Source organism: Macaca mulatta, chromosome 16 (genome assembly GCF_049350105.2).
Source record: "Macaca mulatta isolate MMU2019108-1 chromosome 16, T2T-MMU8v2.0, whole genome shotgun sequence".
Classification (NCBI taxonomy): Eukaryota; Metazoa; Chordata; class Mammalia; order Primates; family Cercopithecidae; genus Macaca; species Macaca mulatta.
The window spans coordinates 91290398-91305013 of NC_133421.1; the positions used below are offsets into that span (position 1 = coordinate 91290398).

The 14616-nt window shown below is 48.3% G+C and overlaps 1 protein-coding gene across 7 annotated transcripts in view; it reads right to left on the minus strand.

The window, feature by feature from the left end:
- NPLOC4 (NPL4 homolog, ubiquitin recognition factor) overlaps window positions 1–14616 on the minus strand; it is an 86832-nt gene that overhangs the window by 33003 nt on the left and 39213 nt on the right. For 6 of the 7 annotated variants that reach the window (XM_028836929.2, XM_015120587.3, XM_077973281.1 and 3 more), the window contains 3 exons: window positions 11023–11094; window positions 9725–9851; window positions 1308–1468 (listed from right to left, as the gene is read on the minus strand). In XM_028836929.2, coding sequence (XP_028692762.1) covers window positions 1308–1468; window positions 9725–9851; window positions 11023–11094 — 360 coding nt within the window. Of the gene's footprint in view, window positions 1–1307; window positions 1484–9724; window positions 9852–11022; window positions 11095–14616 lie in introns of all 7 variants that reach the window. The other variant, XM_077973280.1, reaches the window with a different exon arrangement.

Below are 14616 nucleotides of genomic sequence, written 5' to 3' on the forward strand. Positions count from 1 at the left end.
ATCTTCTATGTTCAAAGAGTTAAGTAGAAACATGGGAAGCAATTAACAACTTAAACTTCTAGAATGAAAACTACAACGTCTGAGATTAACAATATGCTGGATGAGACTAACTGCAGATCAGACACTGTAGAAGTCAAGATCAATGAATGTTAAGACATAATAGAAACTATCCAAAATGAAACACTGAAAAAGACTGAAACAAAATGAAGAGAGTATCAATAAACTGTGGGAAAACTCCAGGCAGTCAAATATATGTGCGACTGGAGCTCCCAAAGGAGCAGGAACCGCCAAAAAGAAAAAACGTTGAATAGCTGCAACTGACAGGACTCTAAAAAAAGGTCCCTAACCATCTCCCACTGTCTTCTCATCTCCACCCCCATCCTTGAGACAGGGTCTCACTCTGTCACCCAGGCCTACATGTAATGCAGTGGCACGATCATGGCTAAGGGCAGCCTTGACCTCCGCAGACTCAGGTGATCCTCCTACCTCAGCCTCCTAAGTAGCTGGGACAACAGTTCATGCCACCACATCTATTTTTTGTAGAAACAGGGTCTCGCTATGTTGCCCAGGCTGGTCTTGAGGTCCTGGGCTCAAGCGATCCTCCTGCCTTGGCCTCCCAAAATGCTGGGATTACAGGCATGAGCCACCATGCCCAGGCCCCATCTTCTCCTTTAGAAACTGAGACTGTCGGCCGGGCGCGGTGGCTCAAGCCTGTAATCCCAGCACTTTGGGAGGCCGAGACGGGCGGATCACGAGGTCAGGAGATCGAGACCATCCTGGCTAACACGGTGAAACCCCGTCTCTAATAAAAAATACAAAAAAAAAAACTAGCCGGGCGAGGTGGCGGATGCCTGTAGTCCCAGCTACTCGGGAGGCTGAGGCAGGAGAATGGCGTGAACCCGGGAGGCGGAGCTTGCAGTGAGCCGAGATCTGGCCATTGCACTCCAGCCTGGGTGACACAGCAAGACTCCGTCTCAAAAAAAAAAAAAAAAAAAAAAAGAAACTGAGACTGTCTGTGTTGCAATGGTCGGATTTGGTCTTACTGATCTCAAACCTAGTGCACGTAGCTCCACTTCTGGTGAGAAGCCCTAATGCCATTGAAGCATGAGTAGCTAATATCCAGCCCCAGAAACGTGACAGAAGCCTTTAGTGACAAGGAGGGTTCAACCACAGCTGACGAATGGCTGCTATAGACAGAATGCACCCAAATTAGAAAGGTTCAAGACAGGCTGACACCATTATTATTATTATTATTTTGTACAGAATTTTCTTTTTATACAGAATTCTTTTTCTTACCATACTTTTACCTTATAAAACACATCAGGCACGTACTGCTCACTGCTAGACTCCTTGGCGTAGCCAAGCTCCGGGGCGTCCTTGCATGGTAGCAAACACTCATCACGGACGAGCGCCATACACTGATTGGACACCTGGTACCCTTCAAAGTGGACTTGATTGTCAGGACCACCTGCAAGAGAGAGACCTTCAAAAAGAGCCTACAAACCCAGCATTCAAACCCAGTCCACATCTGTTAACTCTTCACCTCTGATCAACAGAAAAAATGAACCCTCAAAAGTTTGTCGGGGTAAGAGTTAAAAAGTGTTCAGTAGTCAGCGGGTGCAGTGGCTCACACCTGTAATCCCAGCACTTTGGGAGGCCGAGGTAGGTGGATAATGAGGTCAGGAGATTGAGACCATCCTGGCTAACTCAGTGAAACTCCGTCTCTACGAAAAATACAAAAAATTAGCTGAGTGTGGTGGCAGGAGCCTGTAGTCTCAGCTACTTGGGAGGCTGAGACAGGAGAATGGCGTGAATCTGGGAGGCGGAGCTTGAAGTGAGCCGAGATTGCACCACTGCAACTCCAGCATGGGTGACAGTGCGAGACTCCATCTCAAAACAACAAAAAAAAGTTCAGTAGTCAACGGATGGGTGGCCACAACACAAGACCTAGACATGCATGTCAGGACACCCTGCAGCTCCACACACATTTGGCTCCACAAACAGGTGCCACCACGGACATGCTCTATCAGAATCAGAAAATCAAGATTGTTAAACTTTTGAATAAAAGAAAAAAAAAGAAAAGAAAATGCTGGGTGCAGTGGCTCACGCCTGGAATCTGAGCACTCTGAGAGGGCAGGGTGGGAGGACTGCTTGAGCCCAGGAGTTTGAGACCAGTCTGGGCAAAATACTGAGACCCTATTTTTCCAATTTAAAAAAAAAAAAAAAAAAAAAAGGTGATTAAACATTGTCTAACATCTGCCAATAAAGCGAGGCTTAGTGTCATCAGCACTTGGGCTCCTGGTTCATAGTAACACCAGGGGTGTAAATGGCAGATAGATCCCTAGGTTCACGGTAAGGATGGGTGGATAAATTCATCTGGAGGCAGAGAGATGGGGGAGGGGGTTGGAGAAGAGCAAGATGGAAACTATTTTTAATACAAATCCAGTCACTGTATTGTATACACAGTAGCCTCTGTCTTACAAAAGCCTGCACGGCCACCACGCAGAGTCGATGCCACCAGGTGTCATCACACAGTGTGGAGCTGCAGGTGCCACTCCACGGCCGTGGGCAGACCTGGGAGCCCAGATCCTCCACGGTTTCACCCTCCACACTGCCCACCCCATTCTTCTCTCCCAGTCTCCACTCCATCAAAACCTCCAGATTGACTTCAAGTGGGGACAAGGGGACTACAGATCACGGCTGAGAGGTGGCAGTGTGGTCCAGTTAGACCAGGTCCCTGAAGTGAGTTGGCCAGATGATGCCATGGGGGCAGCCTGAGCCTTTGGAGGAGGCAGGCATGGGGGAGATGCCCACCACCGCGGGGTGTGCTTCCAGAACTGAAGTTACCACTGACTATAATCTCATTATTTTTTAGGCATTTATTTATCGTTTTACAAGTAAGGTCTTACTATGTTACCCAGGCTGGTCTCCAACTCCTGGCCCCATGTGATCCTCCCGCCTCAGCTTCCCAAAGTGCTGGAATTACATGTGTGAGCCACTGTGCCCGGCTCTCATCATGTTATAGCTTTGGAAGAAAAAAAACCCTCAATACCTCTATCTCAGTTCCTTTGACAAAAACAATTATTTATGATCAGAAAACAGAAACATAGTGCACGTGGCTTTCAAACACACATCAGAAAGCAAACCTGACGGCCACAAAATCAAAAAAGGTGAGGGAAGAGATAGAGCTGGCTGCCACGAAGCTCTCAATGCACATAGGAGGCAGGTGATGGATGGCTTCAAAACCCTGAGTCAAACTTGCTCCAAAGGCACAGTTCACTAGCATAGGATATTCTCCCTGCCCCAAACTCAAATGCTCAGGAAGTAGCCAACCCTGCGCAAACGACCACTAATATCTCAGCAAAGACACAGGCACCTCACTTGCCCGTGTGCCTGGTGGCATAAATGGCACTAAAAGAATGCAGGGCTCACAGAGAGCTGAGGCAAAGGCTGGACAGAGCGCCAGGGAGCCACAGTGCAGACATCTGGTTAGGACACTGTGAAAACCTGGACTGGGCTTGGCACGGTGGCTCATACCTGTAATTCCAGCACTTTGGGAGGCCAAGGCAGGCAGATCACCTGAGGTCAGGAGTTCAAAACCAGCCTGGAAAACACAGTGAAACCCTGTCTCTACTAAAAATATAAATATTAGCCAGGCATGGTGGCATGCACCTGTAATCCCAGCTATTCAGGAGGCTGAGGCAGGAGAATTGCTTGGCCCCGAGAAGCGGAGGCTGCGACGAGCTGAGATCACGCCACTGTACTCCAGCCTGGGCAATGGAACAAGACTCTGTCTCCAGAACAAAACAAACAAACAAAAAAACAAAAAACCTGCACTGGTGTTTAGATTGATCATTAACATGACAGGTCATTCAAGAAAGAAAAATCTAGCAGTTGAGAATAAGAGAAAAATGGAAAGCAGTATTTATAAAACTGAAGGCTGTTTATAAACAGCAAAATTGGCCATATGGATAATCTTCAAGGGTAAATTCACTGAGATGAACTGCAAACTCCCCTTCTCATGTGGAGCAGCAGGAAATACGTGTCCTGATGGGTTTGTGTAACCCTGCCGGAACGGTTGGCAGGACAAGTTAACTATCACTCCCTTCACAAATCAGCCAGTCAGGAAATCCTTACGTGGGAAGGATCACAGGGCCTACAAACAGGCAGTGACAGAAAAACTCCAGCTGCTATTGAATCTGAGATGCATTTCTGGTTTTTTAAACCAGATCCTCAGGAAGTAATTTTCACAGCCTGTAAATTTAGAGTATGCCAGACTATGAGGACACAGACGCCCAGCCCAGTGAGGGGCGTAAGCTCTGCACTGTCCTTCCACAGGCCCCTCAGGGTCACTCGAGCAAAGTGCACACTTCATCGGGGCCCTTACACTCTAAAGTCTCATGCCAGAGAATATCTGTGTACAATGAAAGGGGAAAGGGGAGGAAGGACAGATGCAGAGGGAGGGGCGAGGCCTCCGCATCCCAGCCAGGACCTGAGTGCTGCTGGCAGGAGTACCACGCGCCCTGTGCCACATGGTTCAGTCTGCACCTTCCTTTTTTTTTTTTTTTTTTTTTTTGAGACGGAGTCTTGCTCTGTCCGCCAGGCTGGAGCGCAGTGGCCGGATCTCAGCTCACTGCAAGCTCCGCCTCCCGGGTTCAGGCCATTCTTCTGCCTCAGCCTCCCGAGTAGCTGGGACTACAGGCGCCCGCCGCCTCACCCGGCTAGTTTTTTGTATTTTTTAGTAGAGACGGGGTTTCACCGTTTTAGCCAGGATGGTCTCGATCTCCTGACCTCGTGATCCGCCCGTCTCGGCCTCCCAAAGTGCTAGGATTACAGGCTTGAGCCACCACGCCCGGCCTTTTTTTTTTTTTTTCTAAGAGTCTTGCCCTGTCACCCAGGCTGGAGTGCAATGGCATGATCTCGGCTCACTGCAACCTCCACCTACCAGGTTCAAGCAATTGTCCTGCCTCAGCCTCCCGAATAGCTGAGACTACAGGCACGCACCACCACACCCAGCTAATTTTTATATCTTAGTAGAGGTGGGGTTTCACCATGTTGGCCAGGCTGGTCTCGAACTCCTGACCTCGTGATCCGCCCACCTCGGCCTCCCAAAGTGCTGGATTACAGGCATGAGCCACCGTGCCAGGCCTGGTCTGCACCTTCCTGTCTAAGGAGGGACGTGGGACAGGAATGCAGCAAGTACAATTTCCAACAGCGCCACGGGGTCCCCACATGGCCACGACCAAAAGACCCTAACCCAGGGAAGAGCACACTTTACTTGCGTTAGAAAACCTTCACCCGGGCTGTAGCCATTAAAGACACGCAGGAGGAGGAGCACTCCTCAGTCGGCCACCAGGAAAGGGAGACACGGCAAGTCTGAGCACCAAGAGGGGTGATTCACACAGACACGAAGGGGCTGTCACTGCCTATCTGCTTATAAATTAGGTTATTTATTGTCTCTCAGTTCTAACATCTTTCAGTAAATGCCAATTCCAGAGGCGAAAAAAGCCCAAGGATGATCTATATAATCTCTCAACTCTCAACAAGAGGTATGACTCAAATTGAAGGTGGTAGCCCCCAAGTTAGAAACTATAATTCTAAAAATGTGCCAGTTCTTCTGGCCCATGGAATAATTTCTCCATAGAAACAGTAAAGGCCGGGCGCGGTGGCTCAAGCCTGTAATCCCAGCACTTTGGGAGGCCGAGACGGGTGGATCATGAGGTCAGGAGATCGAGACCATCCTGGCTAACACGGTGAAACCCCGTCTCGGCCGGGCGCGGTGGCTCAAGCCTGTAATCCCAGCACTTTGGGAGGCCGAGGTGGGCGGATCACAAGGTCAGGAGATCGAGGCCACAGTGAAACCCCGTCTCTACTAAAAATACAAAAAATTAGCCGGGCGCGGTGGCGGGCGCCTGTAGTCCCAGCTACTCAGGAGGCTGAGGCAGGAGAATGGCGGGAACCCGGGAGGCGGAGCTTGCAGTGAGCCGAGATCGCGCCACTGCACTTCAGCCTGGGCAACAGCGTGAGACTCCGTCTCAAAAAAAAAAAAAAGAAACCCCGTCTCTACTAAAAAATACAAAAAAACTAGCCGGGCGAGGTGGCGGGCGCCTGTAGTCCCAGTTACTTGGGAGGCTGAGGCAGAAGAATGGCGTAAACCCGGGAGGCGGAGCTTGCAGTGAGCTGAGATCTGGCCACTGCACTCCAGCCCGGGCGACAGAGCGAGACTCCGTCTCAAAAAAAAAAAAAAAAAAAGAAACAGTAATTAGACGGGGCACAGTGGCTCACACCTGTAATCTCAGGACTTTGTGAGGCCAAGGCAGGCAGATCACTTGAGGCCAGAAGTTCGAGACCAGCCTGGTCAACATGGTGAACCCGTCTCTATAAAAAATACAAAAACTAGCCAGGTGCGGTGGCTCACGCCTGTAATCCTAGCACTTTGGGAGGCCGAGGAGGGTGGATCACGAGGTTAAGAGATCGAGACCATCCTGGCGAACACAGCGAAACCCTGTCTCTACTAAAAAAAAAAAAAAAAAAAAAAAAAAAAAAAAAAAAAAAAAAAATTAGCCGGGCGTGGTGGCGGGCACCTGTAGTCCCAGCTTCTAGGGAGGCTGAGGCAGGAGAATGGCGTGAACCCGGGAGGTGGCGGAGCTTGCAGCGAGCAGAGATCGCGCCACTGCACTCCAGCCTGGGCGACACAGCGCCCAGGCTGGAGTGCGAAAAATTGCAAAAAAGAAAATAAAATTCTAAAAAAAAAAAAATTACAAAAATTGGCTGGGTGTGTTGGCATGCGCCTGTAATCCCAGCTACTTGGGAGGTTGAGGCACAAGAATCACTTGAACCCAGGAGGCAGAGGTTGCAGTGAGCCAAGATCGTGCCACTGCACTCCAGCCTAGGTGACAGAACAAGACTGTCTCAAAAAAATTAAAAATAAAAATAAAAGATCCTTGATTTCACTCAGAATAAAATAGAAATTAAAACCACACTGAAATACTATGGAACTGTTCCATATCCCACATAACTCAGAATGCCCACTACACACCTGTGTAGACAAAAGCACTATTTACAATCATGTGAGATTAGAAGCAATTCTATTTTATAAAGAGCCACAAAACAGACAGGCACAGTTTCAATGCACACTGAATTCTCTGGGACTATAATAGTGTAAGCTGAGGTAAGGGCACACTCTTCTGCCTGGAACTGGGTGGAGAGCTGTTGAGCCTCTCAGGAAGCCATGTTGCTGACAGCAAGGCCAGCTAAGAGGCCTGGACTCAGCCCTGTGCTCAGCCCTTGCCCACACAGGCCAGCACGGATCCCACTGTGCTGTCCTCACGGGTCAGTCCAGAAGCACTGACACACCTAAACGTTCGACTTTATTCTGTTTCTTTCCTATCACTTTCCCTTGATGTTACAATTACTCTGCCTTCTATTTCAGAATTCTGTGTGTCGGCAGCCTACATTAGCTGTATTACCCATGAATTTTATTTCTGCATAGTAAAGGGGTATCACAAAGTGTTCTAAAAACAGGAGTTGAGTCTGATAGGCTTGGAAACTACCAGCCTACACTACTGCACCCAGATATCAGCCTACGTGTGGCAGGGGTGTGGGGATGTGACACCGAGAAGAGTATGACGATACCTTTCTCCCCGTCTGTAAATACAATGCTAGCCCGGCAGAATTCTAAATGACATGAGCGCCTTTGTTCTCTGCTCCCCTCCTGGGTGCCCAGTGCCCTCTGCCTGACGCCCCAGCTACTCTCCAGCTGCCCTGAGTCTCCCACCATGAAAGCACCCCTCCCCAGGGTGCCCTCACTAACGGGTTCTGTAACGCAGAATTCCCAGACCCTCCTTCAATCCTAGCCCAAATTCCCAACCCTTCCCTTAAGCGCTCAACCCAAGCAACAATTTAGGAAAATAAATCTGACTCAACTAATTCACATGTGAAATAGTTAACATGTATTAATTATTAAAATAATTAACATGTGAAAGATGCCTATCACTATTCAAAAAGTATATTCATTTTGAAAATCCATCTAAATGCACCTTACATCAAGGAACTAACTGCAGGCTAGGCAACACAGCAAGACTTCGTTTCTGTTAAAAATTTAAAAATTAGGCCAGGCACGGTGGCTCACACCTGTAATCCCAGCACTCTGGGAGGCCGAGGCGGGCGGATCACGAGTCAGGAGATTGAGACCATCCTGGTTAACATGGTGAAACCCTGTCTCTACTAAAAATACAAAAAATTATCTAGGTGTGCTGGTGGGCGCCTGTAGTCCCAGCTACTTGGGAGGCTGGGGCAGGAGAATGGCATGAACCCAGGAGGTGGAGCTTGCAGTGAATTGAGATTGCACCACTGCACTCCAGCCTGGGCAACAGAGAGAGACTGTCTCTGGGGAAAAAAAAAAAAAAATTTTTTAAATTAGCCGGGCATGGTGGCGCACACATGTAGTCCCAACTACACGGAAGGCTGATGGGGGCGGATCACAAGAGTCCAGGAGTCACACCAGTGAGCTGTGTGACTACACCACTGCGCTCCAGCCTGGGTGACAGAGCAAGAACCTGTCTCAAAAAAACAAACAAACAAAAAGACACAAAAACCTGGCAAGCTCAAGAATATGCAGCAAAGTGCAAAAACTTCTGCAGTCAGCTTGAACACTTTTCTTTCTTTTTTTAAAATATGTTTTATTTATTTTTTGTAGAGATGGGGTCTTGCCATGTTGCCCAGGCTGATCTCAAACTCCCAGTCTCAAGGGATCCTCCTGGCTCAACCTCCCAAAATGCTACGATTACAGATGTTGTAATCCCAGCACTCTGAGAGGCCAATGAGGGAGAACACCTGAGGTCAGGAGTTCAAGATCAGCCTGGTCAACAAGGCAAAACCCTGTCTCTACTAAAAATACAAAAATTAGCCGGGTGTGGTGATGTGCACTTACAATTCCAGCTATAGGCTGGGGCATGAAAATCGCTTGAACCCAGGAGGCGGACGTTGCAGTGAGCTGAGATTGCGCCACTGCACTCTAGCCTAAATGACAGAGTGAGACTGTCAAAAAAAAAAAAAAACCCGCTTTTTCCTTTTTGAGATGGAGTTTCACTCTGTTGCCCAGGGGAACATCCTTGTCCATATATACATACACATATATACATACATATATATATATATTTTTTTTTCTTTTCTTTTTTTGAGTCTTGCCCTGTCACCCAGGCTGGAGTGCACTGGCACAAACTCAGTTCACTGCAATCTCCGCCTGCTGGGTTCAAGCGATTCTCCTGCCTCAGCTCCTTGAGTAGCTGGGATTACAGGTGCCCACCACCACACCCAGCTAATTTTTGTATTTATAATAGAGATGGTGTTTCACTCTGCTGGCCAGGCTGGTCTCAGGACTCCTGGACCTCAAGCGATCCACCCACCTTGGCCTCCCAAAGTGCTGGGATTACAGGCGTGAGGCACCACACCCAGCCAAAATAGTGGACTTTCAAGGACAGCACTGGCCTAAAGGAGAGCTCTGTGGAGGTCCTGATTCTGTTGTGAGGTTTGGGGTTTGTGTTTATAGTTTTATGCTGTTAAGTTCAGAATTTTTACCATAAAAAGAAAGGAGGAATTTACATCCCACAAGCCCAGTAAGAAAGTCCACTATAACTAAGTTAAGGATAAAAGGCTACCAAAAAGAGGAACAAAATATATTAACGAGATGGTAATATTTACATTACAACTGTCCCTGTTATACCTGTAGCCACTGCAGTAACAAACTTGGATCCAAAATGTCCATCGGGAGAGAGCCGGCACATGTTGGGATGCTTGTTCTGGAAGTCTCCTGCAGTGATGCACTCTTCTGAACTTAGGAAATAGGTGTCCTAAGACAAGAGAAGCAGCCTATCAATTTTACAGCATCATGCCAAATATGTTTCTATTTCTTCATTAAAAAATGAGAACTAAGTCAGGTGCAGTGGCTCACACCTCTAATTCCAGCACTTTGAGAGGTGGAGGTGGAAGGCCCACTTGAGGACAAGAGTTCGAGACCAGCCTGGCCAACACAGCAAAACCTGGTCTCTATTAAAAATAAAAAAATTACCTGGGTATGGTGGCGCACACCTGAACCCAGGAGGAAGCTGTAGTGAGCCGAGACTGTGCCACTGCACTCCAACCTGTACGACAGAGCAAGACTGTCTCAAAAAAAATAAAAAATAAGAACCAAACTATAAAACTCAAAACCGCCAGGCGCGGTGGCTCACGCCTGTAATCCCAGCTCTCAGGGAGGCAGAGGCGGGAGGATAGCTTGAGCCCAGGAGTTCAAGACCTGCCTGGGTAATATAGCGAGACCCCGTTCTCCACAAAAAGGAAAAAAAAAAAAAGACAAAAAAAATAAAACTCAAAACCACTTTGAAGCAACTATCTACAATTCCTAACCATTACCAATTCCTCATCTAAAACCGCCCACGACTACGAAGGCCAGAAGCACTATGCAAACCACCCGCCACGGGCTGAGCCCTGAAAGTCACTGTTTTGTAAAGGTAAGATGGGTTTAGCTCTATGAGACCAGGAGATCCGGCCTTCATTGATCAAGAAGACCTTCTTGAAAAATAATGGGGCCTGAGGGCTGGGTGCAGTGGCTCACGCCTGTAATCCCAGCACTCTGGGAGGCCGAGGTGGGCAGATCACGAGGTCAAGATCAAGACCATCCTGGCTAACATGGTGAAACCCTGTCTTCACTAAAAATACAAAAAAATTAGCCAGGCATGGTGGGGGGTGCCTGTAGTCCCAGCTTCTCGGGAGGCTGAGGCAGGAGAATGGCATGAACCCGGGAGGCGGAGCTTGCAATGAGCTGAGATTGCACCACTGTACTCCAGCCTGGGCAACAGAGCGAGACTCCATCTCAAAAAAAAAAAAAAAAAAAATAATAATAATAATAATGATAATGGGGCCTGAAAGCTAGAACCAGCGGTGCAAAGAGACCCTGAGAATGCAGGCCAGTGCCATCTGTAACCAAGCCACAGGGCCACATGCACATTCCTATCTCCACCTCACCTTATTTCGACTGTAGCGGACTGTACCCTTTCGGGTATCTTCTGAGACGAGGTCTGTAAATATCCAGCCAACCTTAATAAAAAGGAAAGTATCTTTTAAACATCTCTTTAAGATAGATGATGAATGGTTGGGTGTGGTGACTACGCCTGTACTCCCAGCACTTTGGGAAGCTGAGGCAGGAGAATCATGAGGTCAAGAGATCGAGACCACCCTGGCCAACATGGTGAAACCCCATCTCTACTAAAAATACAGAAATTAGAGTGCGGTGGCTCATGCCTATGATCCCAGCACTTTGGGAGGTCGAGGCGGGTGGATCACCTGAGATCAGGAGTTCGAGACCAGCCTGACCAACATGGAGAAACCCTGTCTCTGCTAAAAATACAAAATTAGCCAGGGTGGTGGCACATGTCTGTAATCCCAGCTACTCAGGAGGCTGAGGCAGGAGAATCACTTGAATCCGGGAGGCAGAGGTTGCGGTGAGCCGAGATTGTACCATTGCACTCCAGCCTGGGCAACAAGAGCGAAACTCTGTCTCAAAAAAAAAAAAAAAAAAAAAAAAAAAAATTAGCTGGGCATGGCCGGGCGCGGTGGCTCACGCCTGCAATCCCAATACTTCAGGAGGTCAAGAGGGCGGATCACGAGGTCACGAGATCAAGACCATCCTGGCTAACACGGTGAACCCCATCTCTACTAAAAATACAAAAAAATTAGCCGGCCGAGATGGCAGGTGCCTGTAGTCCCAGCTACTCAGGAGGCTGAGGGAGGAGAATGGTGTGAATCCGGGAGGCGGAACTTGCAGTGAGCCGAGATCGCGTCACTGCACTCCAGCCTGGGTAACAGAGTGAGACTCCATCTTTTTTTTGTTTGTTTGTTTGTTTGAGACGGAGTCTCGCTCTGTCGCCCAGGCTGGAGTGCAGTGGCCCGATCTCAGCTCACTGTAAGCTCCGCCTCCCGAGCTTACGCCATTCTCCTGCCTCAGCCTCCCGAGTAGCTGGGACTACAGGTGCCCGCCACCTCGCCCGGCTAGTTTTTTGTATTTTTTAGTAGAGACGGGGTTTCACCGTGTTAGCCAGGATGGTCTCGATCTCCTGACCTCGTGATCCGCCCGTCTCGGCCTCCCAAAGTGCTGGGATTGAGACTCCATCTTAAAAAAAAAAAAAAAGATAGGCCGGGCGTGGTGGCTCAAGCCTGTAATCCCAGCACTTTGGGAGGCCGAGACGGGCGGATCACGAGGTCAGGAGATCGAGACCATCCTGGCTAACACGGTGAAACCCCGTCTCTACTAAAAAATACAAAACACTAGCCGGGCGAGGTGGTGGGCGCCTGTAGTCCCAGCTACTCGGGAGGCTGAGGCAGGAGAATGGCGTAAGCCCGGGAGGCGGAGCTTACAGTGAGCTGAGATCCGGCCACTGCACTCCAGCCTGGGCGACAGAGCGAGACTCCGTCTCAAAAAAAGATAGATGATGAATGTTTTCTGGCTTTTGCCCAGAGAGCTCAAAAAGAATGTTCTCAGTCAGAAGCTCCTTTTTGTGAGCCAGGTTAATCTACATCAATGGGTTCCTCAAGTAAGATGCCAGGCCACACCCAGGGATCTCCATCTCTGTTCAGTAGAAACTGGCCACCCTCCCTCTGGTGCTGCTGGGTTAAAGATGAGTTTCTTCAGCCCCAACTCTGCCCAGCACCATGTGGATGCAAGAGACACAGCAGTGAGTAAGACCAACAGAAGGTGGGTGAAAAAGGCACTTAAACTCCCAAGAGGAAGACAGACAACAGGCAAGCAAATAAACATTTCACAGAATAGGTCTTTCCCAACAAGCTAAGAAAAAGGATTCCTAGAGAAAGACACTTAAGATAAAAGGGGAAATATAATGCAGACTTCACATAGTTGCTCCTGGGAGCTCCAGTTCAAGGTCAGAAGGAAGCATCTGAGGGTATCAGGATCTGAAACCTGCGACCCAGCACCCCCTGCACGTTCAGTGTGGCAGTGCCTGTGTGCTGTGGGATCCTCAGGCCCGCCTCTGCCTGTGAATTCTTGCACCAGAAGCCTGTCGCAAGGCCGCAGGAGTAGCACTTGGGTCCCGGCAGTTGTCACTTCTGTCCTCGGGAAGGATCTGTGGCCCATGACTCTCCCCAGCACTACCTGACACACAACTCTTCCCATCCGTCCCCAGCAGATATGACCAGCACACTGGGAGACTTTCACTGTCTTTAAAGATGCCCCAATGAATGAAAACCCAAGGTGATGGCAACAGAGAAAATGAGACTTAAAGGATTAATGTAATTAAGTAGTAAATAAAGCAGAATCAAAATCAAACTGAGAAATAGAAGGGCTTAGAAACTCATATTTTGGGCCAGACATGGTGGCTCACACCTATAATCCCAGAACTTTGGGAGACCAAGGTGGGTGGATCATCTGACGTCGGGAGTTCAAGACCAGCCTGGCCAACATGGTGAAACCCCATCTCTATTAAAAATACAAAAATTGGCCGGGCGCGGTGGCTCAAGCCTGTAATCCCAGCACTTTGGGAGGCCGAGGCGGGCGGATCACAAGGTCAGGAGATCGAGACCACAGTGAAACCCCGTCTCTACTAAAAATACAAAAAATTAGCCGGGCGCGGTGGCGGGCGCCTGTAGTCCCAGCTACTCAGGAGGCTGAGGCAGGAGAATGGCGGGAACCCGGGAGGAGGAGCTTGCAGTGAGCCGAGATCGCGCCACTGCACTCCAGCCTGGGCAACAGCGTGAGACTCCGTCTCAAAAAAAAAAAAAAAATTAACTGGGCGTTGTGGTGGGCGCCTATAATCCCAGCTACTCAGGAGACTGAGGCAGGAGAATCACTTGAACCCGGGAGGCAGAGGTTGCAGTGAGCCAAGATCGTGCCACTGCACTCCAGACTGGGTGACAGAGCAAGACTCCTAAAAATAAAATAAAATAAAATAGAGAGAGAAACTCAGGTTTTGAAGAAAAGTATTTAAGTAATTTCAAGATTATGAACTGTAAGACTACAACAAATTAGGCCAAAAAATTGGACCAATCTCTTTTCAACAAGAGAATTTCCAGAATTTGAACCAAAATATGACCCTAAATGAAGATGCTGACTCCTTGTTAGAAACAGGATGTTTCTTTCATAAGAGAGTAAAACTGCGTATGGACTGCTCACTGACACTAGGTTTTAAGTCACATTTGCAGTCTCACCCCCTTCATCTGTAGAGAGGATGAAATAATCTAGAGATTATTTTTCACAGTCTGAGATGATTAGGAAATAAAGGATAAAACATACTTACTAATATTAAACTTGTAAGATATGTTCAAATTCATGGCTCTACGTGAATTTATAAAAATTGTTCCTGGGAACTTTATCAATGATGTCAGATAAACCAGATCAACAGAATAAAAAAGGAAATTCTTGTCTCATTTTCTAACTGTTCCATGAAACTAGGAAGAACTGTAGGCTCAGAGAGCTAAATTATCAACAGGAAATGAAACGATGATTGATGACGGAACAGCAGAAGCTCCAAGTGCACGACACGGAACATGAATGTTGTCAGCGGAACGCCAGCCTTGACTGTCCTCGGCTTCCAAGCTACATGAAGGGAC